The following is a 27,345-nucleotide window of genomic DNA, read 5'->3' on the forward strand; positions in this document are numbered from 1 at the left end:
CACTTCTGTACACCTCAAGGTGAATGTTTTTTAAAGGGTAACAAGACATAATAATAAGACAATAAAATCTAGCTTACTCTCTCACAGGTGTGTTGGCTCTGCAATGCAAAGTAAAAAAATCTTATTTTTGTTGCAGAAGTAATCAGATATTACATGGAATAAATACAGAGATAACATTTTTTGATTAAGAAGGAACTTTTTATATATATAGTCACTTAACAGACCCTAAACACACTTTAACCACTTACTAGCATATGCATTTAACAACAATTCCTATGATAGCAAAAGCTGCATTTTTATATCTTCCCTTTTTTTAAAAAAGCTGGAAAAATAAAAACATAACATACAGAGCAGGAACCTATACAAACAAATGACTGACTCTTGTTTCTGTTTAACTGGACACAGAGCTAAATATGAAATAGAAAATATCTAGACCAATTAAAATGCACACCATTCCATGATCTGCTAAACTACTTAACAAGTACATTTCAACTGCTTTAGCTTTAAGAACTGCAGGGCCAAATTCTGTGCCTCTACCTCTCAGTGGAGTTGTCAGAGGTTTTTTAAGTCAGTGTAAATTGTGTTCTACAGGGACTCATAACTTGTAGGTTTCCAAGTTCAGTCAAGTTCCAGTCACCTGTGGACACTTCCATGAGAGGGGAGAACACTTAATGCCTTTCCTTTCCTCCCTCCCATGTCTTTCACATGCACTCTTCAGTATTGATGCTTGTATTGACATCCACTTCCAGTGACAATGAGAGTTGCAAGATTACTTACTATAGCAGTGCTGCTGTAAAGCCTTCCTATCCTGGTGGCACACACAGGCTCAGTGGTGCAAGGTCATTAAGAAATCCTCTCTCTTTTGGGATCTCTTCCCCAGGGACCATGGCTTAATGCGAGAAAGCCCTTCCCCAGAACATTAATGATATCATTGGAGTTTCAGTTGCTGGCATCCATTTCGCTGTGCTGTTAGAAATCAGACTCTGGTTTCTTGAAAACTGTAGGTTGTAAATCCTGGATTTTCAAGACTTGATTTATACTACTGAACTCTGGCAGTGCACAAGACACTGGGTATATTTACTGCTGCCATGTTGTAAGCACCTTACGTCAAACCATTGTTTGATTCACACTCCAGGTTTCCTTTTTGGCCACTGCAAGTAGGCTGCTTTAGTAAATCTTCCACCTCTTCTAATTCCAAGTGTGTGGCTCATTAAATCTAACCTTCCACCTTATTTGGGTGGCAAGCTACCAATGTTAACTAGTGTTTTCTACTGATTCCAGCTCATGTCATCTACTGGGATGTTAGGTCATTACTTACTGATTACAGTGATTGCAGGGATAAGCTGTTCAATCATCTCTCCCAGGAACTTGCAGAGGAATACAGCAGGATTGACATTTAATATCCCTCATACTATTAACCAACACAGGGTTATGTGCAGGGAAGGAAGAGAAGAAAGGAGAGGAGGGAAACCCTGCGGAATTATGCTGTAGTACTGTATCATCTCTGCAGACCATGGTCTGTGCTGGATTGTTTAGTTTAGGGCATGAAAAAAAGCTGGCTCCCAGAACTACGAAACACAACACTGAAATATAGTGCTGGGTGTGAGTAGTTTGTTTCAAATTATGATAGACCATAACAATATAACTGAAATCCCATTAGTAAACATAGGAAAGGACCATGCCTCCATTACTCAGATAGACCCAGTGTTTAACTGACTGCCTACTTCACATTACAACATACCGAGGACCAACTTAAGCTCTCAGTTACATGGATACAACTCCCATTGGTTTCAGAGCACAATTTGGCCCCGAGCCTTTTAAGGGTCAGTGAGAGATATTCCAAAGTAAAGCCACCTCCCTTAATTTCATTCACTTGGGGCCTGATGAGACTCCGTGGCTATTATGGATTCTCAGCACCTCTCAGGATCAGAACCTTACACTTATTTTGTATGCTACTGTGCCTGAGTATTATGACTAGAGGTTACTTGGAATATTTGCCATCTCACTAAAAATTATGCATGCCTGCACATTTAGGTTTTAAGAACATTTTTGTCACCTACAATAGCTGATTCCATAGAATGTTGTTTCCTTCTGGGCCTGATACTGCAAAGTGAAGAGTGCCCCTGAACTCCCTTTGATTTCAATGAGGGAAGAGAAGTCCTCATCATCACCTTGCAGAATTGGGTCTCATATAAATATAATCAATGAGGGACTCAATTCGCAGGGCACTAAAGTACTAAAGGCAACATTTCTTGATAGCTAACAACCTCCTCTGAACTCTGACCTCTCAACAGGACTCTGGACATATAACTTCAACTAAGGGGCCAAAGAATAGGTATCATGATTAACACCTATTTTATGGTGAGTTTGAAAGCAAGCAGCAGGACCAGTAACTACCCAAAAGTTAAAACAGGAAATGTGATTCTTATGGAGCTGCCAATTGCTGAATCCTTTTCTTATTCAATCCTTAAAGGACGATTTTTTAAAATTATTTTTTAAAAACCTAGTTGAAGCTAGCTCCAAGAATCAAAGTGGGCATGTGAACTTCCTCTCATTTATTCATCTATCAAGCTTGGTTTCAAGTTACATCATCATTAATATAATAATTTCTGTTATCACTTTAAAGTATGTTCTCAATAACTATCTGATTCTGATAAAGGTAGTCAAGTCTACAACCTACATATGTTTATAATTAGCTTATTTTTTTTAAAGCCAAGTAATAGGTTAATAAGAAATATCAGATTACACTGAAAAGAGCTCATGGGTCAAAAAGTAGACAAAACACATCAAACTGAAAATAAGTACTTGCCTGTCAGAAACCGAAGGAGCTTTTATACAATAACTGCATTGTTTGTAATGCAAACTAAAAAAAATTTTTAAAAAATCATTTATTGCCACAACTGGACAGAACACAAACATTTTATTTACAATCACCAACAAAGCCCATAAAAACATCATTCGGAAATAAATACCGGCTGAATGCAAACATTTTCAAATCTATTGCAAGCAATAATGTCAAATATAGGTTTACTTTTTTATATTATTGCTCGCAGGTAATGGGAATTCACTGGATTTTGTTCACCAAAAATAAACTAAAAATAAAAAAAAACCACCAATGTATTTATACAACAGACTCAATGAAAACATTCAAACTCTAAATAGTATGTGTGTGAGGGGACGGGGATTGGTTGTCAACATTTGTTTTTAAAGGAAGTGTTTTTTAATGTTAAACTCCATTTATTTGCAAAGCAGAACTTACTATCTAAGGGCCCAATCTACTGAAGTGATAAAGCAGATGCTTAACTTTAAGCATGCAAATAGTCCCACTTAGATGATTACAGTTAAGCACATGCTGGAGCGCTTGCTTGACTGTGGCTCAAAGCTACAGTGAAATTTTTCATAAGGATCAGAAGCCATTGACTCAGCCCCCTTCCTCCATGCAGATAGCCACTGCAGTCAATGAGGCTCCACATATGTGCAGGTTTTCATGCAAGTGCAACAAGTTGAAGGAGCAGAACCTAACTGTGTGCATTTATTACACTTCAGTAAGGCAGATGCTTGGGTACTGTCTCAAATGCCCTAAAAACACCTAATGTTTAAAGCTTTCACATCAAGGAGGAAAAATTATTTTTTTTTAAATCAGGTGATTATTTATTACCATAGTAGGCATCACGTGACCAGCAGAGGAGAAAGAAAGGTCTAGCAGGACAATGGTGTGAGCTGCTCTAACAAGCAGACTCTCTAGAAAGGGCACAAAAAATTCTAGTGATCTGTGCTCAAACCAGTTTATTAACTTTAGATCCCTCTCATGAAAGCTGCTCCCTACTTGACTTCAATGAGACTACTGTGTGCACGGAGCACTTTGCACGATCAGGGTCTAAATCAATACACAGATAAATGAACATTGCAGGGAACAGCTCCCTCACCTGTGTGCATCCAATGCCACAAAGGTATTATTGTGTTAGTAAAATGGTGGCCGTAGGGGTGCATTAGGGTAGCCAGGTGTCCTGATTTTACAGGGACAGTCCCTATATTAGGAGTTCTGCCTTATATAAGCACCTATTACCCCCCCAACCCCTGTCCCGATTTTTCGGATGGGGAGGGGCATGTGGAAGAATGTCAGTGAAGCTTCATGGCACCAATATGGTGACCGGGTTTATGTCTGAAGCATAGGCACAATTATTCCAGCATAAACGCTAGTAACACGGCAACTATGTGAAAGTGATATTCATTTGTTGTTGTTGTTTATTAATACTTTGTATTCGTGGAGTGGATTCATTCTAAGGGTATTAAATCACAAATAAATGCAAGTTTTTTCATACTCTGACATTACAGTGATAGATTCTCATTCATTCACAAAGTACTGTATAAAAAATCTCCATTAGCAAATTTCTTTTAAGGGTTTTGTTTTGTTTTGTTTTATTCTGGACACTATCCTAGCAGTAAATACAACATTCATACAAAGAAGGAGGGAAAGGACAGATTTGTAAAGAGGTGTACCATAGTAAGATGTGTGTGGTTTTAGTTAATATACACAAAATCAAAACCCAAAGAAGAGACCAAAGGCCTGCAAAAATTCATTCAAAACAAAACAAATACAGCAGTCCCATAAGACATCCAATAGTAGCAAACATGTTTTAAAATTATTACAAAACCATGATTTTTATTTTTGAGCATAGGCCTAAAAAAAGTTGTAATTTACTCCAGTACTGAGACCTTCCATGCAAGTTTCAGCCTGGAGCACATTTAATGGCGGAGTTATAAAGCCCTGAAATTAGAGGTCTATAATGGAAATGCTGGCAGCCCCCAAACTAACACAGTGCTGGCAGGTTAGCAATGTAGTACAGTTTGTGGTTTAAACGACCGCAACGGGATTTGCTGTTGTTGTTCTAAGTAGCGTAATCATGGTAGCTCAGCATAAATGGCCAAAGTGCAAACTATGAGCCAAGCCTGTCAATGGGTCTAAGCCTATGTGAAATAATATGCATTTGGAATCATCACCAACAGGATCGGGCCCCAAATCTATCATCAAATAGTTCTCGATAACATGCATGTACCACAGAGACTCTTAAATAAAACAGAGTTTGCGTATCAGACAATAAAACACCTATTTTTTTTAATGATTCCATACATCATATTTATTTAAACATAGTTACTACTATCAGATGAACTGGACAGTTATTTTCTTTCAGGAACTGCAAAGAAATACTAAAAATAGAGTCTTCCTTGTTTCTCCTGCACAATTGTAAGCTCTGCGTAAAACCCATAAGAGCTTTCAACCTATTTATGACTCAATTGTAAATCTTTTAAAAGACAGTGGAGCCACTCAGAAAATGCCAGTTCACATAGCACCTTCTGGACAGCTGTCACTCAAGTATATGTTACTCGGCAAACTTTGCTAATTAATGTGTTATCCAGAAAGGAAAACACAGTTTTTAGATATATTTATGAGGTGAGGGTATGACTGGCAGATGTTGATCTGTAATGGCCACATGCAGGGTCTTGTTTGGTAAACACACCAATGATTACTCAATATATTTTTAAGCAGCCTTACCTTGTTTTAAAAAAGCAGACAACTGTAAATCACAACCATTCTATGTTATTTGGCCTTTTTTGTAAAAAGCCGCAATTCATAAACAAAAACTGAATGTTTGTGCAGCAAATGGTGTGTTATATCAGCTGGTGAAGTTCACTTAACAATTCCAGTATTACAGAACAAAAGATGCAACAGGGAGCTTTCATGCTGCATTAATAAAATTTGTCTCCTGTTACCAAAATTCATTAACATGGCAGTCACATTTGCAGAGAGACAAAACTTTAGCAGACTGGAATTATAAACTTCAGTATTTCTATATTCCTAAAGTTTTAGTATCATTACTTATTTCAGTATGTTATACTTGGACCATATAGACTACTCTAAGAGAAATATCTTAATGCCCTTGAGGAGTAAAGTTTAGGTCCATCCATGGCCCAATTCTACTGTGGAAGAATTCTAGGGCTGGCTGTATATTAGGGTAGGTCAGACACTCCTGCCCTGAATTTACTTATGATTGACTCAATTAAAAAGCATACCTAACGGCTTAATCCTTAACCACTGAAGTCACAGGGAGCCTTGTCATTGACTTGACTAGATGTAGGGTGTATCCTATAGCTGTGCGAATAACTGATATTTCAGTTTGCTGGCAGTACCGAAAAAAGTCTAAATAAAATGTGGGTTTGGGTCAAGCAAAACATTTTGTATGGAGGAAGCAGTAGTGGAGCTTCCCCTCCCCCTTACACCTAAAGCCTATAGCATAATGCTTAGGATGCTCACCTGGAAGGGGGGAGACCTGGCTTCAAGTCCCTGCTCCAGAGTGGGGGGATTCTATCCAAGGTCTCCCATCCCCCATGTGAGTGCCCTAGCCACTGGACAACTGGTTATAAGCAGGGCCGGCTCCAGGGTTTTTGCCGCCCCAAGCAGCGCATAAAAAAAAAAAAAAGCCGCGAGCGGGAGTGAGGGACCATCCGCCGAATTGCAGCCAAATAGCTGGACGTGCCGCCCCTCTCCGGAGTGGCCGCCCCAAACACCTGCTTGGCAAGCTGGTGCCTGGAGCCGGTCCTGGTTATAAGGGGAGGTACCACACTTACAACCTCCTCCTCCTCTGTTCTGTGAAAGTGGTCTAACTCCCGTTTAGACTGGAAAAAAAAAATCAAAACTTTTTGTTTTGACATTTCTGAATTTTCAAAATGTTTCTGTTGACCTGAATCTGCATTCTTCAGAAAAAAAAATATCAATCTGAGTGTTTCACATAAGGGTACCAAGGGTGTACTGCATTAGTGTCTCACTGCAGAAAACATTCACAAAAAACCCGATTAATAATAATTCCTTATCCTTATATTTGTCCTCTGAGGATCTCAAAGTGCTTTAATTAATTAAGCCTCACAGCACCCATTTAAGATAGTTAACTACTAATATTCCCATTAACCAGGTCTGTAAACTAAACAGAGAAAGGTTAAGTGTCTTGACCAAGGATCTCAGCAAGTCAGCGGCAGAACTGGGGATATTAAAAAATAAAAAAAATAATAAATAAATAAAATCCAGAAGTCCTGACTCATAATCCTCTGATCCAAACATCAGACAACATTGTCAATCATAGCCCATGCGTGCCTACATTGAAGTTGAGCGCACACTATACAGGATTTGCATCAGGGCATTTAAGCATGCATATGTGTAAAAAACTGGGTCAATGTATAAAATTCTATTATTGAAAAGAATACAGTGGAACAGATCCTCAGCAGGTGTAAATCAGCGTAAGTCTATTGACACCACTGGAGCTGTGCGGATTTAGATCAGGATCTGATCTAACATACTTTAAAAATTGTCAGGGTTGTTCCAGTAGTTAACAAGGAGATACTATGTTCTTATACAGGCAACTCCAGTCACTTGCCTTAGCTGGGGCTGGGCATGCTTTGAATCTAGTGATAGAACCACTGGGAAGGACAACGGGATATGTTCCCTCTAATGTTTAACTATCCTCCTGATCTTCCCCTCAGTACAGCTACAGAATTTGTGGATTTTTCACTTCAGGTCTCCACTATTCTCTTTGGGTGTGTGCACTTTTGTTCAACTCACTGAACAGGGAACCCTGCCTTTGACTGAAAGATCGTGGCCTTGATGCAAGGTGGAGGAGGGGGCCCTCTGAGTTCTCCCAGGGAGGCACAGAGATTCCGATACAGAAAAAAAGAACAGCCATTTTTTCTTCTGTAACAGTCACCAGATTGATTTCCTGAATTTCTTCGCTAAATGCAGAGCTTAATCTGCAGCAATCATAAACCATGGGGCCAAATTCTGTTGTCCTTCTTTGAACAAAATTTCCCTTGACTTCAATGGGAGTTTTGCTTTAGTAAGGACCAATGATTTTAGCTCTTGTAAATTAAACAAAGAAAGGGGTTGGGGGCGTGGAATGGCACAGAGTATGCAAAGTTGCAGAATGAGGTAATCCCTGGGGACAGTTGAGTAAACTCCTCCATTTTTGTAAATCTGCAACCTTTATAGTCACAACTTTGAAATGAATTCATTGGAAGTTCACTTGAGATTTTGGCACCTGCCATTAAAGAACTTCAGGGACGGGGGAAAAAATTTACAATAGACAAGTTTATTTGAAAAACAAGAGAGAAAAAACCCTGCCATTAATTTTGCCAAGGCTACTTTTGTCTCTTTTGTAATAACTAATTATCTAACCAGTGGAAGAGATTTCCATGGTAAAATGCAAAGCATTTGCAATGCTTGCCAGGCTAATCAAGATGATTTCCAAAATGCCAAAACAGGAACTTCCTATAATAAATAACTTAGCAGATTTACATCTTAAATTAGAAAATTTGGAAGAAAAAGCCTATGTCTGAAGCCAAAACAGGGTTTATTATATCCTATCCACTTTTTTCTCCTGTTTGCTTTCTTTAGTCTTTCCTGAGAACAAACACAGATCCAGGTGCAAATGCTCAATTCACAAGGAATGCAGTGAACATAAAATTACTGTAGGTTTCGCTGCTAGTAAATCCCTGCTGTTACTCACCATTGGAAGTTGTGCTGGAGGCAACAGCTTTCTCACTGACATCTGTTCGAGTGGAGCATTTCACTATGGAATTCTCAACTTTTTTCTTCTGGGTTGTGGCAGAGCTATGGGACTGGGCCTCCATGATGACTTCTCATTACTTCAGCTCTCCTCGCACGAATACCTGAATAAAACAATAGAGTCATAAACTTCAAATGCCATAAAAAGCTTAGTCAGAAACCTGCCACACTTCTCACCTGAAGAAGAGCCTGCAGCACAGCAGCATTAGTAATCCACAGGCCATTTCATGAAGCTCATCAAATCAGGTTTGCATGCATGAGTTCCTGAGGAATTTAAGGAAATGCTAACACCAGAGACAAGCACATTTGCTTTTAAACAGAATCAGCATCATGGTCTAGTCTGCTGCTTTGACAGGAAGGTCCACGTTTTTTAAAACCCTGTAAGAATTTTAATGGACTTGAAGGGGGGTGGGGGTGGAAAAGGCGGGATTTTTTCCCTTTGTCCTGAACAGCTTGGAAGCATGTAGCAGAATTGAGACAAACCATCATGTTACTGTAGAAGCCAAATTTTAATCTTCAGCATTCTCACTACCCCTAATATACAGCAACGAATTACCTCTCCTAGTCTATCTTGCCTTATTAATGTAAACAGCTCTCATTTTGTTTGTTTAAAAACGTAACTCAAACAAAAGCGTATTGGAACAACTCTCTAAAAACCACAGAGAAAGGCAAATGTGATTGCTAGTGACTGATAACGGGAACACTTTCTTGGCATGACAACCCTGAAAATGGAAAGCCATGCAAAAAGCATGTTTAGTTATTCTGCCTTTCACTGATTACTTTTACTGTCATCTGCACTGACTCATCGTTCAGTCATTTTATATCCATTGGATCGCTTCACCGTATTCCTAGAGTTTTCATGTTTGTGACATAAACCTAAGAAATCCAGAGGTTTCCAAGAGGGTAAAATTCTACATGCATCCACTTCAAGGTACCGTGACTACAGTGATCCTGGTCTGCAAGGAACATAGGTATTTCCAAGCTCTTGGCTGTAGCTTAGCTTGACACATGGCAGTCTATTAAAGTAAGCTTTATACAGGTAATCAATATTCAGCACATACAGTGTTTAGACCCAAAGAAGTACAGCACTGCTTATCAGTGCTGTAAGAACTAAAACTAGGACCCATGTTAAAAAAATATATAAATCAGCAAACTTGACTTTAAAAAAGGAGTTTTAGATGCTTCCTTTTGTGAGCAGGGTTACAATTATCATAGAAACATGGAGTTAGAAGGGGCGGCAAGGGTCATCTAGTCTAACCCCCACTAAGATGTCAAATAGATATTAAAAGAAAATAAATTGCATTATTCTAGGACTAGATTAGCTCAACTTTTAGCTGAAGTCAACTATGTTATAAGTAAACACCAAACTCTTCAACAAATCACAATGTAACCTATAAAGATATTTAATTACCCTTTTTTGCTACACCCCATGTTAACTGATTTCTGCAATTTTGACTGACGCGGTAAAAAATATAACAAATATGCACAAAGCAAAATTGCTGAACCATATAAATGCAGCGCTCTAGTTATCTTTTCCCTGCATTTAATGGGGCACTTTAGTTTAATAGTGCAATAAGATAATCCAAAACACTCATTATTATAAAGTGGGCTCAACGAAAGGCTAAAGTGAATCACTACTAAGTGGCATATCACTACTAAAGTGAATCACTACTAAGGGGCATATAGTGGCCCAGAGGACAAGGAACTGGCCTGGTAGGCAGAAGGCCTGGATTCCGTTCCCATCTCTGCCACTGATCCTGGGCAAGCCACTTCACCTCTCTATACCTCAGTTCTCCATCTGTAAAAGTGGGAACAATGATGCTGGCCCACCTTTGAAAAGTCTTTTGAGATCTGTGGCTGAAAGTGCTATATAAGGGCTGAATATTACTGTAATTCATAGAATGATGTCCTGTCTTACCCTGAACAGGATTTCAGAAGGAGTGTCTGAATACAGGACTGGATGAGCTAAGGAGTAACACATAACTTGGTAAGCTCCGTTCCAACTCCAGCAGTGTACAAGTCCTCAGTAATAACTGATACCGCATTCCTTTCCGAGGCAGTTTGTGTGTGTCATTTAGGGGAGGGCCAATGAAAGCATAATTCCTGCAGGAGTCTTGCTATCCTGGGGGAAAAGACTGTCCAGCAGCAAACCGCACAGTGGCTAAAGGAATCCATAGAATTTAGAGGCTACTCCCGGAAACCTTCCACTCTTGGGGGGGGGGGGGAATCTGGTAGGAACTTCATAAATTTTAAACTTTCAGCATCTCTCAACACACTTTCCCGCCCTTTTCTCCTGTGTGCTTCTCTGTGGGAGGGCAGTCCATGGCTTTAGTTACCATACCTATCATCTTATCTAGTCCAGCCCCCAAACAGTACAGGAGACAATCCTAATACATATATTTTTAGTGTTTTGTCCATCCGTGTGTTAAATTAATCAGTGGTCTCTGAGAAGGCTAATCTTCCGCACAGTTTTCCCAAGGGATTTAGAAAGCTATAACTTTAGTCATCTCAGTTATTTTTCCTCTATTTTGACTTTTAAGGGCCAAATCTTCTAGTCAAGCAACATTCCCACTAGCTTCAATGGGTTTGTTTGCCTGTGTGAGGACTAAGTAGGGACTGCAGAATCTGACCCTTGATTTCTGACATCTTAGCCCACATACTCCCCCTCATGTGGCTAATCCATGTGAAAGGGAACAAATTAATTCAAGAACTCTTCACCACTGTCAAAGCTGTGGAGGCCACACATTCTGCCCCGCTGTCATAGAACCAACAAGGGGAGTGAACCAGCCACAGACAGAGCCAGAAAACGACACAGAGGCCAAGTATCTGCAGTGGTTTCATCCCCCTCAACCATGAAAATCCCGAGACAACTATGAGGTGGGATTCTTCTTCTTCACTAGTTTCCAGCCTCCTATCACAGCATGGCTGGGACAGTAGCTGCATTAACATTACCTTCTGAGTGCTAATTGTTCAGCTACCCAAATAAGGAGGTGGGGGAAAAGGGGAAAGAGAGAGGGAGCCACAATTAATTTGCTATATGCAGCATTAGCTTGCCACATATTTTCCTGCAGAGTTTGTGGGCTCAGAGTGGCTCCTGCTCCTTCTTTTGGCTACTTTTTTCACAGCCCATTAGACAGGGTGACGTTTTTTTTTTTTAATATAGAGAGAAGTCTAGAGGCTAGAATCCCACTTTTTCCACCAGAGTTTCTCTGTAATTTTGCTCCCCGCTGTACCAAGCCATACCTGGTGCTACAGAGGCCCCTAGTTAGCAACTTACTATTTTAAAGTGCACTTATGGTCAGAAATTTGTAAAACTTGCAACTTGCTAATATAAATATCAGTTCGTTGTGCATGTGTAACAACAACAACAAACCCCGGTTGTTGGCAGGCAGGATCGAACCTGGGACCTTTGTGCATAAGCCTCTAGTCTACAGCATGAGGTAAAAGCCAACTGGCTATTAAAATGAGTCTGCTCTACAGTCTTAGCTCTCCCTCTCTTTCTCTACGTGGTCTCAGTGCCATTAGATAGGCCAGAACACCACACCCAGGAGGTGTGTGGGTTACACATGCTCTCCGCCATATCTACTTAGGCTTTGTCTACACTAGCACTTTTGTCAGCAAAACTTTTGTCGGTCAGGGGTGTGGGAAAAAAAACCCTGATCAACATAAGTTTTGTCGACAAAAGTGCCGTTGTGGACAGGGCTATGTCAGCGGGAGACACTCTCCCACCAACATAGCTACTGCCGCTCGTTGCGGGTGGTTTAATTATGCCAGAGGGAGAGATCTCTCCCACCAGCATAGAGCGGCTACACAGGAGACAGTACAGATGTGCCGCGGTAAGGTCCGTAATGTAGACATAGCCTTAGTTTACACACTGAAGCCTATTTTTATTACTATCTGTATTGCAGAGGCAATTTCACTACGGATAAACAAATTCTGGCTCTTGAATCTAGGGCATCCCCATCTTATCACCCTCCTTCCCCTTCTACTCTCTACTCTGCCCCTGACACACACGTTCCAGTGAAGTTAACAAGAGTTCTACTCACATAGAGATTGCAGCATTAGACCCTCAGTTTTAAACTATGTTCTGATACTTTATCAAATGTGGTAATGTGCTTGGCAGAAACAATAGCCTGATTCTCATATAGCAGACTGAGTGTGCAAGGCTAACCATTAGAAAACTCATGTTTGGACATGTTTGCTGACATGGAAGCCATCAATGGAAAATAAATATGGAACCTCAAGATATCATTTTTACAGACTCACTCTTCTAACCACAGTTATATTATGGGTCTAATCTTGACTTCAGTAGGAGCTGCAGGCCCCCAACGCTTTTAGACTCACTGTCGTCAAGCTCAGATGTGATTTTTCCCCCTCTCAGAAACTGGGTAATGAAATATGGAAATCACAGTCTATTGAAAAAAACAAAACAAAACACATAATCAAAGGTCACGGACAAAATAAAGTTTTATTTCCATGTTCATCACTGACAAAAAGGTTTTGAAAAACATCCAGGCTGAAGTACTTTGCACTTTCAAAATATTATATGGTTTATTTATTTATTTATTTATAGTGTCTACAACTCCCCATGCATTTGGCTCAGTGACTTCCTTTCCCCCAGCCTTGAGACATTACATACATATTTTGCAAAATTGAACTCTGCTTTCAAAACTTGGAAAGCTGTTTTTCGATGGCTCTTCTCTATCTGCATGTGCATATGAATGATGACTGCAACGAAGAGAAAATGCTATAATGTTATATGGTTAAAGCCTGAACTTTCATAGGTAAACAGAGGGATAAACATTCCTTCCTGAAAGCAAACATTCATGGCTTTTTCCCATTCAACCATGCTTGAACCTTTTGTACTTTTCCCACAGGCCTGAACCCATTGCACAATTAATTCCAGACTCCCATTTTAAACCTAATCTCTCTCATACCAGCAACCTGTCTGCAGGTGTGTCTCTACTTTTTAAATCATAAATAGGAACCTTCATCAATTTCATATTAAATTGAAGAGATTTTAACAAGCAGCTGCCAATAATAAACTAATTAAAGGAAGAATACCATCACTTTTAATTTGAATGTCAACAAAATGGTAATAATACCCATTTCTTACAATAAAATTCACTATTAATTAAGTTCAACTAATATAATTACCAATGTGTGTGTATTCACCATAGTAGTAAAAACAATCATATGCATATTGTGGGGGGGAAATCTCCTCACTTACACCAGTGCAACCTCACTGAAATCAATAGGGTTGAACCACTGCAAGAGAGGAGAATTTGGCTCTTCATAAGCATATTTACGGTAGTTTCATTTTCTTTTAAATCTTAACCTCTTTGCTCTTTCTCCTCTCTGAATTTCTGGTTTTAACGGCCAGATCTTGCACACCTTTGCTCCTTCAAGTATCTTTTACTCATACAAGAAGTCTCACTGACTTCAATGGGACTACTTGCCTAAGTAAGGGATTACAGCATCCAGCCCCTAAATTGCTTATTGATTTGCATATTAGTTTTATGTTTCCTCTATACTATAACCACTTGCTGCCTCCTTTTGTTTTCTTATTTGCTTTGTCCTTTAATGTATTGTCGCTTTTTTAATTCCTTTCCCGGTTTTATTTGATGCTGCTGTAGTTGTATTCAATTCATTAACAAGTGGTTTGCATCCACTGAGAAGAGCAGTCTGAAATAGCAGTGTCACAGCATTCATCATCATTACATCAGCAGTAGGGAAGTTCATACTGATTGCTATCAGCATCCACAGTGCCCCAATCAGTGTGCAAGCAAACATAGCATCTTTAGTTGTTCAGAAATTACTCTGGGTATTTGGGGTGTTCGAATGTACCACTTTGATCCACCCTACTGGAAGCAGTCTTTGGGGATACGATAAATCTCAAACACCGAAACTGTGTGAAAGTGAAAAACACAAGGGGAGGCATGGAGAACAATCAAGAAATTACACAGTCTCTTTCAAGCATAAAGGACTCTTTATCAATTTTATCAGAACTGGTCACACTATTCCTTGGGAATATTCAAGAATAAGAAAATTCTGTCTTGTTCAGCTACATTCAAATGCAAAATTTCCATGAGAATTTTATGCTGTTATGTGAGCGCTATTTTACATTGATTTATACAAGCTTGATTCAGGTATGTTTTACTTCCAAAGCTCTCTTAAATTTTAGCATTGCTTCACATCAAACATGAATGCAAAGTCACACTCACACAGTTACGCTTGATAATTCCTCCCCCAAAATATAAATGATTCATGCATTTTATCAAACACACTTCAATTGTAAGATTAAGCTTTTGGTATACTTCACCTTCCATATAGGTGCAATAATTAATTCAGCTACTATGAATTTCCAAAAAAGTTAGATCATTTTATATCTTTTTAAGGCCTCATTAGTTTGGTTACGACTTCCAACTTCCATGAACGACCTGTGGGCCAAATTCTGATCTGATTTATATTCTGTGAAACCTCATTGGTCAGTATAGGGCTGCATCCAGTATAAGACGGGGCAAAATTTGGGCTCATATTCATTAAATACAGAAATATAATATAATGCTGATGATATGTAACTGGAAAAATCTTACTCTTCGCAACTCTTCATTTTCTCTTTAATTTTCATGCATGTTCTAAAACTGCCTCTCTTGAGAATTACATAGTCCTTATAAACCTGTGCTGAATTTAAAAAACTGTAAAAATAATGCTAGAATCAAATAGGAAAGTTTTGCTATTTGAATTTGAAAAAAAATAAAGCTACACAGCAATGATTGTAATAGTACAACCTTTCCAAATTCATGCGCCTGCTGTACTTTCCTATGTATTCCTTCCCTTTGATTCCCACCCCGCCCCCTCCTCCATGTACAACTGAAGATTTTAAAACAACTCAACCTAAAGCCTGATTAATGATGATCTGATCTGTTCCTGATAGGCTAAATAGCTAGTGGCAACAATAATACAGAATCACAAACAACAAAGGCAATCAGCTAGGCAAAGCAGCACTATTATCAGCCCCATGATTAGAACCCTAAGTGAGAAATTATTCTATGGAGCACACTGAACTATTGAACAAGTGTAACTGATGCTTTCCTCTAGAGGAATTACATATATTTACACCTCCCAGGAGATAGATAGATAGATAGATAGATATAATTGTTTACATATCAATATTAGATATATATATATATGATATGTAAAAATTACTGCAAGTTTGTTAAAATATTTTAAAACATACAGATCTAATAGAACCAAACAAGTTAACAGCAACACTTTATTCTGAAGAAACCCCTGACTTAGTTTTTCTCTGTTCCATTTCACTTGTAATAATATATAAGTACATTATGTGTACTTCTGTTACTGGGATTTAGGAAGCTGTTAGGTAAAATTCCAATTAAATATTTATCCTATTACCAGAGATTAAACTCTCTGTCAAAATAAAATAGCTTTCCACAGAAAAAAACTGTGGAAGATCTGATTCTTGTTTTCTTACTCAGGCAGAGCTCTGCTGAGTGGGAGCTTTGCCTGAGTAAGAACTGCAGAATGTGGGTCTAACTGTCCATTGTCTAACAGCCCTATCTTCTGTCCCTTTTTCACATAAGGAGCTCTCACTAAGCTAAATGAGGACAACTCACATGAGTAAGGACTGCATAATCAGGCCTTCCATCACATTATAGCAGTTTTAAATAATGTGGGGCGGTATGCATCTTTGGGGGTATATATATTCGTAACCCATTCAATATCCAGTTGTCTTAAAGCTATGCAACTAAACTTATAAAAGGAAAAGCAGCTCTATGAACTCCATGTCTAACAGAACACTATTTGAATTATAGAGGCTTTGGATTCCTCTTTTTGCTCTATTCTAACTTCTGGCCTACTTATATAAAATCCAGGCTAGATAGAACAGAAGCACTATTTATTTTTAAATAGAATCTGAATCCATAAATGTTATTTATAAACAAAGAAATAAATTCCTTTTTTCAAGTCTTTACTTTAGTAAGTGATTTTTTTTTTTTTTACAGGGTGACATACTAGCTATTAACAACATAGACTTGTTCATTTAAAACTGTGATATCGCCTGAAGGGTCAGAATAATCTGTGCTATTGCCTAATGTATTATAATCCTATGTCCTTATGTTTAAAACGCTTAAACAGAAAAACAATCTTAGGCAAAGTAGTTGTAGTCTTAAAAGAATTAGCATAGAAAAAAATCTCAGTTCTTGGTGTTTATACAATAGGTTTCATTAAAATAATTGGCTATGTTTTAAATTTCTCTTCTAAAACTATGCATAGTTTTTGCCTCTGCCCTTTATGTACGAAACTAAAATCTAAAATCATGAGAAACCCTTAAATATCAGCAATGTAATTTCCTTCTGCAAAGCAGGGGTTCTATAAAATCTGATCTTGGTCACTCATAATGTGGATTTGAAAGGATGAGAATATGCCACAGAGGAAGACAATCAGCAACTCTTGCTGTGTTGATAACAAGCCCTATGACTTCCTCTGCTGATACTGTTATTAGCACTGAAAACACTTGTGGTGAGGATATGGTGTGGTTTTTCCCTCTTCTCTTGCCCTTTCTCCAGAACAGGATGGTAAAACAAATTACAAACACCTGTAATGGATGTGCTTTGTGTCATGGTATATTTAGTTCATCAAACAAAAGGTCACTGCAACTACAACTACCACAGAAAAATGCAGAGATATTCTTATTAGAGCACTAGCGCTACATGTGAATTCCAGTAGCATGATCATTTTCTTCAGACTTATTGTTTTTGATCATCAATCCCAATAAATGAAGTTTCCTTAGAATCCAAACTAGATCTATATATCAATGTCAATCTATAGAGCAACTGAGCTCAATGAAGAATATATTTAACATACATCAGCCCAGACAACACATACATAATGCAACTATTGCTTAGGATGTATCTTCTGTTTCCAACTTAAGGATATACAAATCACAGAAGAAAAGCCTGTATACCACATTTTACAATTAGCATTTTTAAACAAAATTAAAGAACTCAAGCAAAATGATTTTGGAAGTCCAATACTCTAATCACCAATTTCCAATTCCTGCAATTCTGCTTATCTACTCAACATACGTTAATGTTAAGGATGACTTGATCCAGAAAGCAGGATTTCACATTCTTACCCAACACAGATGTTTTAACCTTACCAGTAAAGAGCTAGGAAAGCTACAGGCATCCAAGAAGAATTTAAAGTGTAAAATGTAGTTTATAAAACTTTATCTTCAGCTTTTAAACTTTATTTTAGGTTTTACACCTGTCTCATTGTAGCAGTAAAACAGTATCAGGATTCCTTGCAGTTTCTGCAACCTCACAAAACTGCAATAGGACAATTCTACCTTGCTGCAATATAAATTACCTTCCAGTCCACTTAGGCTGTACACACAATATAATCACAGAATTCTACTGCTGTCTTATTTTCCAAGAAAAAACATTCATAGAGATTCATGGTTCAAAGTGCCAAGTCACACCACACCAAGCCACATGTCCTATTAGTTAAGATCTTTAGTGCTAGAATTTCATATTAATATACACAGTTCAGAACAACAGACATTGTACTGAAGTTGACATTGGTTTAATCTGTGTTTCTGACTATTCGGTTTCAGGTATTCATACATCTTATTTAATGAAGGCTTCATTCTTTAGGCAGCTGGATGAAGTATTTTTACACCCAGTTGATTTTTCCTGACATTACCAGAAAAAAATTACCAATTTGTACATAAGAGAAAACATGGTTCTAGACCAAAAACATCCAAATATACTTTGTTCTCATTTATCACAAGGGTAATTTGATTCTTCAGTCCTAATCCAAATAACAGGTACTCAACCTAAAAAAGACGTAAGTATTTTGGACTCAGTTAAGATAAGAGGCCACGCGAGGGGGGGGGGAAACCAATCGATGTTAACAAAAACAAAATAACTACAACTATAGTGGAAATTTCAAATACTATAATCATGAAATAAAATCTGATAATGTGTTCTGAACATAATCTGTGCTGATACTCAGGAAGTGTGTAGTCAAGAATAACAAGGTGTACTCTATCCCAATTAATTAGTTTCTTTTTAAAGTATAAACAAACTATTAGGCAACAGTAAAATCAATTGATTAGGATTTAGATTTTTTTTAAAAAGAGACACAGCAGCTCTTCAGATCACAACCAATTTAATGTACTTTCAGTTTAATGCAGGTACAATTTATACACTGCATGCCACAACAAAACCACAGTATGATGCCAACACAGTCTTTAAGAAAGTTTTCCCCTAAATCTCTACAGAAAGCAGCCTTAAAAGAAAGCAGGGATTAGAGTGAGCTAGAAGGTAGGGAGGGGACTTACCTCAAACCTAGCCAAGCGGAAATCAGAGCAGTAATTCTACAAATCGGCAGAGTACACTTTTAGAGCTATAATGGTGTGAAGAAGTGCTGGGCAGCATTGCCTGAAGGCAGCACTAATACACTGATGACTAATGACGGGGCCACGCAGACAATGAATTTGGGGGTTGAAAACCAACAGAAACCGTGCAGTACCTTGACAAATGGGCTTTCACAATTTCATTCACTGAATAACCTTTAAACACAAAATTGGCTCAAGTTCTCTTGGGAATAACATGACACATGTTGTTGGACAATGATATAAGTATTTTCCTTTTTAATTAAGACTATTACACCAAATACATAAACATGATTATACTGAATGAAATATAGGTGTTAACTATTTACCAGCTAGAGGAGAAGTTAGGACACAGAATTTAAAGTACTTTCCTGAGGCCCAGCAGTCCCCAATATCAAACTACATAAATGTCTGCAATTCACCCTCTGCGGAAAATATTTACTTTTTGTTAAAATTTTGCTGGAACGAGGTGAGGAAACACCTCTTAAAGATGCATTACAGCAGTCTATCAATCAATCAGTAACAAGATGCTCAAAAATGATGTAGTAAAAGATACACTTGGAATTACAACTGAAAAAGTCTAATTTTAAAGACACTACTCAAAGTCAAGCCATCATAAAACAAATCAAGCTCCATGTATGCTTTGCAGCCTTGGGTAATCATAAACACATTAAAACAACAGTATCACGCTTTAAAGGGGCTTTTTTTCAGTGTAACTTGACTTTCAATCTGAAAACAACAATTTTGGCTATTTTTACAGACAGAATGAAATATCTAAAGTGTCTCTAAATTAACAAGTACCACTTACTCCAGACAGCATTGCCTTTAGCAGCTCCTAAAAACTTCAGAAAAGGATCTTTAAACAGGAAGCTTAGTGAGCTCATAAAACTGTTGTTGGAGCCAGGAACACATAGCATATTTAATCTGCAAACTGTGAGAGTCTACAATGATTTCAGCAAGATCTGAGGCATGCCCTCAAGGTTTGCTGGGATCTGGGATTAGGGAGTTGATAAGAACCTCTACTGCCCATGGACATGTTTTTCTTCTGCAGTTAAACACAAATGCATAGAGACGTTTGACTGCTGCTTGGCGTTACTGCTCAAGTTATATAAAAGCTTTGCAGCTCCTTTTGCTGTCAATATATCAAAGTTAAAAAAAATCATCAAAGTGTGAAATTTCATTTAAAGTCTGTGCCAGTCTACAACTCTATTTCACAGACCTATCAAATAAAAGTAAAGATGAAAAATACACTGAAAGTACTTGAAAAGTTTTCAGCAGCCATGCCCTATTTTTGTTTATTCTGTCTCATTTTATTTGATTTAAAATTATAACAAATCAATGCACAAATAAAAATGACAAAATCTAAGGCAGTGGGGGGGGGACAGGGGCAGGGTGTCTATAAAACCTGTAGTTGAAAGTCAATTTAAAGTCATTATTAGAGCTGAACCTTTTGTTGAATAAAAAGCTTCCTCTATAGCCATTTTAGCATTTTAATTACCTAGCTGCAAGTTGGCAGAAAATTTCTTGACTCTTCCAAAACAATCAGAATGACTACAAAATATGAGTGCTAGCAAAACTAAAGCCTTCTTCAAAGTATTCTTTAGCTAGGGATTTACAACAATTGCATAAAGAAGAAAAGTCTGACTTTTAAGATAATCTACTATAGTCTAAAAGCATTAACATTCCATTACTAAGGTTTTCCTAAAGATTTCATGACTCATTGATTCACTTTTCCTTCAAGTCTTCTTTTTCTTAGTACATTACAGTCTCCATATAGTTAAGTGCATGCAACCTTGATCATTAAACTGCTTCCTTTCATAATTCCCTCCTCCTCCCCCCAATGGATCTTGCTTTAATAAGCATCAGATACCTTATTTACTGGGAAAAGATTACTAACTTTTCAAGAACACTTTGCAACCAAACAGATTTCACTTCTTACTTGAATTCAAAGAGTCAGGATCAAACCAGCTGCTGGGTGCAGGGGGAAATAGTTTTACCAAAAATAAGAGAGAAAGTGTAATTCAAACTTTCCAAAGTTAGCATAAAATTGCTTTTCAGCTTATCAATTGTATTAAGTAACTTACAAAAGGAAATAAATTCTACTAACAATTTTAATGGAGGAGTCTTAATATTTTAGTTTATATACCAGCTAATCCAAAATAAAAATAATTAAGAAATTAAACATGGAATGTTTATAACACAGCTACAAAATACCTCATTTTCATTTCAAAATATACCTTCAGATATGAACTTTACATGCATTGCTAAATGTTGTGTTGGCTAATGCATACATTTCAAGCACAAAACAGGAGTCAACTCATTAAGGAAAATACAGGTAATTCTTTGTTTTGTGCTACTTGGGCAGGAAAATGCTTTGGAAAACAGAATGTCATACTGAAAGCCATGTGCAAGAAATGCACAGATTTACTTCCTTTACTCTTTTTTTTTTTTTTAAAGAACTATATACACTAAAACAGTGCCTTTTCCCCACACATTAGATTTCTCAACCACATGATCTTTAGTGTAAAAAAAATGATCTTCCGCTTGTCTCACAGATAATGTTATTTAATGTTTGCTTTAAATTTGAGTGTAGACTAGCCAACTAAATGCATTATGTACTAGCTTGTTAAACCCAAAATTTCATTATATAAACCAATTCTGAGCATACTTCATACAGTTTACATTGTTAAATTCATTCACCATTACATTTAATATAATCCCTCAACTGAAATCCTGTGGTATATTCAGAACTATTTTTACATTTTAATGTTACTCTTCTTTGAAAACATAGCATTTTTCTCCCTTCAAAAATAATCTTGACATATGTAATTAAGAAACTGTCAGATCATTATTAATTTTTAATAAAGGACCTAAATGAAATAATTATAGGAATCAATCAGTGAGGTACCTTTCAAAATTACAATGCAATTGCACAAATATTCAAAATACTTAAGGCCCATTCTTGTGGATCTCAATTCATAATCTCCCAAATACCAAACCATAAAGAGTTGTATAACACAAAGAAATTTAGTGATTTCTAAGTATTAAAGAGACTTAAATGGTTCCCATATAGATACATATATCAGGCATGTAGAGACACACAGTGAGAGACTCTGGCACCCTTTTAAAAAGATTTGTTAATTTAATTAGCCACATATTTCAAAGGCTTTGAACCATTTTTAGATTGGAGTTCTTCTGTGATCCAACATAAAGGAAGTTAAATAAGCATGATGAAACTTCAAAATAAAAATATGCTTTATTAACCCTTGAAAATAAAGTGTGGTGCATGGTATGCACTGCTAGCTAGCACTCCTCTGGTTAATTAGACTTTAAACATTATATACCAAGTGGACAACCATCCATACCTTTGACTAAAAAGGCTCTTTTACTTAGATATCCATACAGTCCATCATGTCAAACAGAAGTGGCAGCTGGAAAATGTGGAACAGCTGGCAAAGAGCTGAGAGAAAATGTTTTACATAAATATATCTACATATAAACTGGCAGAAGGCCACAAACACTGTACCCAAAGGACTGGCTCAAAACTATACACCAGAGGGTTAAAAAAATGGAGGGGCGGTGTGGAGGGGATTCCTTTTACCTTTTCTTTTCACGTGGTTCCAGGACTAGGAAGCTGCACATTTAGAGGTGTGTGTGTGTGTGTGTGTGTGTGTGTGTGTGTTTATATCATCTAGGTTGGAAGAAGAGCAACTGTGCAAACAACCTAAGTTTACAGGCTAATTAAAACAACCTCATATCCACTTTCCTAAAATGCTTTAAAGTTATTTGATGGAAGAACATGCAGAGGTCCTAATACGGATTGGTTTGTGGCAAATCATATGCGCTCTCCTTCTTCTCCATTCCTCCACCCCCCAAAAAAGTCGAGAAAGTAACTGTCGGGAGTGATTCATACTCAATCCCTCCCCGCTGCAATATTTTTCTCCATACATTGCGAGGGGAGAAGGAAGGAGGACGGGGGGAATTGTAGAGGGTGTGTAGATCCCAGCAGTTTGGTGTATGCAGCTTTCCAAGTTCCAAAGGCAGCACTCACAACAACAAAATCATAAAGAGAAGGCACAACTTTCACTTTTCCTCTGTTATGAACGAGACGCCTTCCCCCATCCCACTCCCAAACCGTTCCCCTGAAACTCCTACAGATTAATCAAAACAGAGTAATAGGAAACGAACCTCCGTCTCCTTTTCTCTCCCCAAAACTAACACACACATCTGAGTCCTTCCACCTATCCAGACAGCACAGGGTGTTTGCTACAGCAACAAAGTTTCAGCCAAAGAAACTGGCATGAAAATAACAAGCAATTTCTTTGGGGGAAAAGCAGCTGCTGCATGCAAATCTGTAGTTCAACTGTGGGACATTACGTCTCAAAATCCTTTCGGAGTGCAGTAGGGCAGGCAGAGAGAGAGAGAAAATACTTACATATTATTGTATAGTTTGGGGGGGGGGTTGGCTTTAAGTTAAGGACAGTTTGACAGCCATTTTTTGGTTAGATCTCGGATAGTCTCCCGCTCCCCACTCTTCCAAGTTAAAAAAGAGAGAGAGAGAGAGAGAGAAAGATCGGAAATGAAAATAAAGTGCCCCAAAACTCTGGCTTCTTGCAACCATTGTGCAGAGCCCATTAAACAAAGAAGAACTTCTTGCAAAACTCAGTACACGTACCTGCTGCTGCTGCTTCTGTCAAGCCCCCCAAACTTCCCATAGAAAAGGTAGGGCTGCTGTATCTCACACGCACAGTGCATGCAGTGGGGATCTCTCTCCTCTTTTGCAGAGCTTAACAGGACCGACCCCAAAGGATGAAAGCGGGCATTTTGCTTCTGTTTGGGCGGGGGGGGGAGGATGGATTGAGAGAGAAGAGGCCGGGCGGTGTGTGTGTATTGGTTGTTGTTTTATTCCTGCCCTCCTCCCTCAAAGAGAGAGAGACAGAAAGAGAGAAGCCCTCTCCGTTTGTGTGCGCGCGGATCCGACATCAGTTTCAGTGATCTTGTAATCTGATCCCTTCTGACTCACCCGCACTGACTGACATTTCTGATTTGGTTCAACAAAGGGGGGGGGGGAGAAAGAGAGAAATCTACCAGAGTGTATCAAAAAACTTGCATCGGAAGGGCCCCCCCTTCCCTCTAACCAACCCATATAAATTGCATTGTAGCCCCCTACCCTTTTTTAAGTCCACCAAAGGAGAGAAATAAAAACACTCTGCTCCGATACTCACGTGTTGGAAAAGTTGTCCCTTTCGCCTTCCTCTCTCTCTGTCTCTCCTTTCCTCCTCCTCCTCCTCCTCCTCGTCCAAGTTTTACAGATGTTGCAGGACTCCTCTCCGCCACCACCCCCTCCTCCCCTTCTCTCTTTCAATACTCCACTCTTAGTCCAGAGGAGGGGAAAAGAGCTTCAGGGAAGGGCACATTGCTGGTTCAACCCCCCTGCAGTGCGGGTAGAGAGGGGCACTAAACTTTCTGGAATGAGGAAAGATCTTCCCCCTCCCTTACTTTTGTCTGACTCCCTTCTTTGGATTTGCCCGGTGGAAGTGCTACAAACGTGAGGGTCACCCGCTCCCCTCCTCCTGTACACTGGGGAATGTAGGAATATTTCGGTGAGGAGGAGGGAAGTCAGACCGAAGTCAGAAGAAGAGAAGGCGTGTGGGAGGGTGTGTGCCCCTGGGTGCTGTTCAGTGCCTGGGAGTGAGGGAGAATGAGGAGCTGGGACCAGCAGAAACACGCGCTCTCAATCTGATGTCCCCTCTTCCCCCCACTTCTCCTTTCTTTTCCTTCTCCCCCCCCCCACTTCAGCTCAGACACCAGGAGGCCACGCCCATAGCTGGGAGGGATGGGATGGGGAGAATCTGTTGCCTTCACCCTCCCCTTCCTTCCCTCTGGTATCAGTTTCTCTCTCTTTTTCATCTTCCTCTCTTCCTTCTGTCCTGCTCTCTGCTTCCCTTCCCATCCTCAATCTCTGCCCAGCTCTCAATCTGTGACAGAAAGTCACACTTGTTCTCCTTTCCTGCTCCTCCTTTTTTATCCTGGCCTCTTACTCTGGTTCATTTTACCCTCTGTTTCTCTCCCACTATCTTCAAACTTCCTCAGTACCGCCAGCCCCCAGCATTCAAAAATCATGAGTCAAGACCCATAAAAGCATGAGATTTTTTTAAAACAATATATTTGAAGTGTTCTGTTTATTTACCTTCTGATTTTTGCCCTCTCAGGGTTCACATTCTCAGGCTCAGCACTGCACCCACATGGGCTGGAAACTTACTTTTTCAATTAAAGCTCAAAGTCTCATGAAATCACATGACTCCAGGACCTGGGGCTGTAAGAAAAAACACCAAGGATCAGAAGAATTGGAAATATTATTATACTGCCTTCCTTCTCCAGTATTGAGCCTCTTCTCCATTTAAAAACCTGCCTTTGAATTTTTTATCCCTCTTTTCTTTAGCTTTTCTCCCCCCGGAATAGGACTACAATGGTAAACCTTTAACATGGAGAATTACTTCTGCGTTCTGTCAAAATTCCCATTGTTTTGCTCCCTAGCCCCCATTGTTCCCCCTGGGGTTCTACAGGAATTAACAACTCACCCTGAGGCTGTGTTTTTAGGTTCCACAGGTACTTGGAACTCAGCTGAGGGTGTCAGTTATGGTGCCAAAAGAATTCAAGATTGTCCCTTCTCATGTTTCAGCCCTCCAAGAATCAAAATACCATGCCAAGACCAGCTCTTGTGTTATTTTGGCTCCATACATGGGTCTCTTTGGCACTAAAATACCCTGAGAAGAGCTAATATAAATGAACAGTCACACCCACCCACCCATATCACATCATTCTCCAATCAGACCAAAGGTTTGTCCCCTTCAGAAAGGAGTGGGTATATGCATTAAAGTACATTCCAATATATACCTAATCGTGTCAATCATGACGTATACCCAATGGTGTAGCCCAATACCAAACCTTTGATATGCACCTTTTTGTCATGATCTGATTACCAGGGGAGCCAGGCTCTTGACTTAGACCCTGATTCAGCAAGATGCTTAAGCACATAACAAACTGTAAGCACCCACATACTCCCACTGAAGTCAATGTTAGTTAAAGTTAGGCATATGCTTAAGTACCTTCCTGAGTTGGGAATTTAAATGAGAGCAAGATCATGCTTTAATGCTATGGCCCTCACTATTGCAAGTCTTGTGAAATTTCATATTTTTCTTAAAGCCCCAGATGTCTGAATCAAAAGATTGCATGAGAATCTCACCTTTTTTTTAATATTAAGTTCATTAACATCTTCATGACTACAGAGAAAAGCTTGAAAATGTGAAGCACCTGTATCCTAAAGATTTAAAAAACAGAATCCAACATTTTTTATTTTTTTTTTAAATCCATGATTTTGGGGACCTGATCCATTATTTTTGAACACTTGGGGATGGCAATATTGTCTGAATTTTCCTACAGTTTATATTGTTTTCATGAACATACTGACTTGATGGAGATGGTGTATTTGTGGATTGTTAACTATTAATTTTTCACAGCAATTAGAGATCCATGATACCTTTGCTCACAGTGAGTACCCTCTTATTTCACACACAGTTCCACTGACCAGTATAGGACTAACGGTGGAGTAAGGATGTAAGATTCTGGTCTTATTAATGTTTCTACTAGTCATTAGTTATTTCTTGTGATTTGGGAGAAAGTTAGTTGCCACATGACAATACAATGGTAATGTGAAATATGACAGGGGTAGGAAAAGTGGCTAGAAGCCTATTTTATTCACTCTTTTCTTCTTTCTTATATTTTTTTGGATTTTTTTATAGTTTAAAAATGACCACAGTCAACTTAATCTCCAGTAAATTAAAAATAATTAAAAGTCCTTTCAGGTACTACATTGATCCTTCAACTTTCCATGCCATGTTTTCATGTTCTTATAATCACATTTTCCTTTTAAAATATTTTTCTCTCCCCTTTTGCTGCATGAAATATCCTCAGAAGCCAAAGGGGAAACTGACTTATTATACACAAAGTACTATTAAATAAAGAGAGAAACTAATTAGAAAAATGTTGTTTATCTAATCTCTTTCAGGTGTAGTAATCTGAGATGTTAGTGGTAACAATAGGCAGATAGAAGTGTGATTTTAAGTTGAGGGTGTCCAGTGCTTAATTTGTACTGAAAGAGATGCCAGGGCTCAAGAAATTTTTTTACATTCATAACTGCCAAGTATAGAGGTATTGGGGATCAGCCCTGGTACAAATTAAGCACTGAGAGTGTCCCTTTAAATCAAAGCTCCTCTTGTGAGCAATAGTTGACTTTGAACTAGTGGGACTCCTC

The 27,345-nt window shown here is 38.6% G+C and overlaps 1 protein-coding gene across 3 annotated transcripts in view; it reads right to left on the reverse strand.

The window, feature by feature from the left end:
- Positions 1 to 24,780, reverse strand: part of GLI3 (GLI family zinc finger 3) — a 258,797-nt gene extending 234,017 nt beyond the window's left edge. For 2 of the 3 annotated variants that reach the window (XM_034761254.1, XM_034761251.1), the window contains exons 1-2: positions 24,257 to 24,779; positions 8,553 to 8,715 (exon numbers count right to left, since the gene is read on the reverse strand). In XM_034761254.1, coding sequence (XP_034617145.1) covers positions 8,553 to 8,676 — 124 coding nt within the window. In that variant the 5' untranslated portion in view covers positions 8,677 to 8,715; positions 24,257 to 24,779. Of the gene's footprint in view, positions 1 to 8,552; positions 8,716 to 24,256 lie in introns of all 3 variants that reach the window. The other variant, XM_034761252.1, reaches the window with a different exon arrangement.
- Positions 24,781 to 27,345: the final 2,565 nt, after the last annotated feature.

This window comes from Trachemys scripta, chromosome 2, assembly GCF_013100865.1.
Source record: "Trachemys scripta elegans isolate TJP31775 chromosome 2, CAS_Tse_1.0, whole genome shotgun sequence".
Classification (NCBI taxonomy): Eukaryota; Metazoa; Chordata; order Testudines; family Emydidae; genus Trachemys; species Trachemys scripta.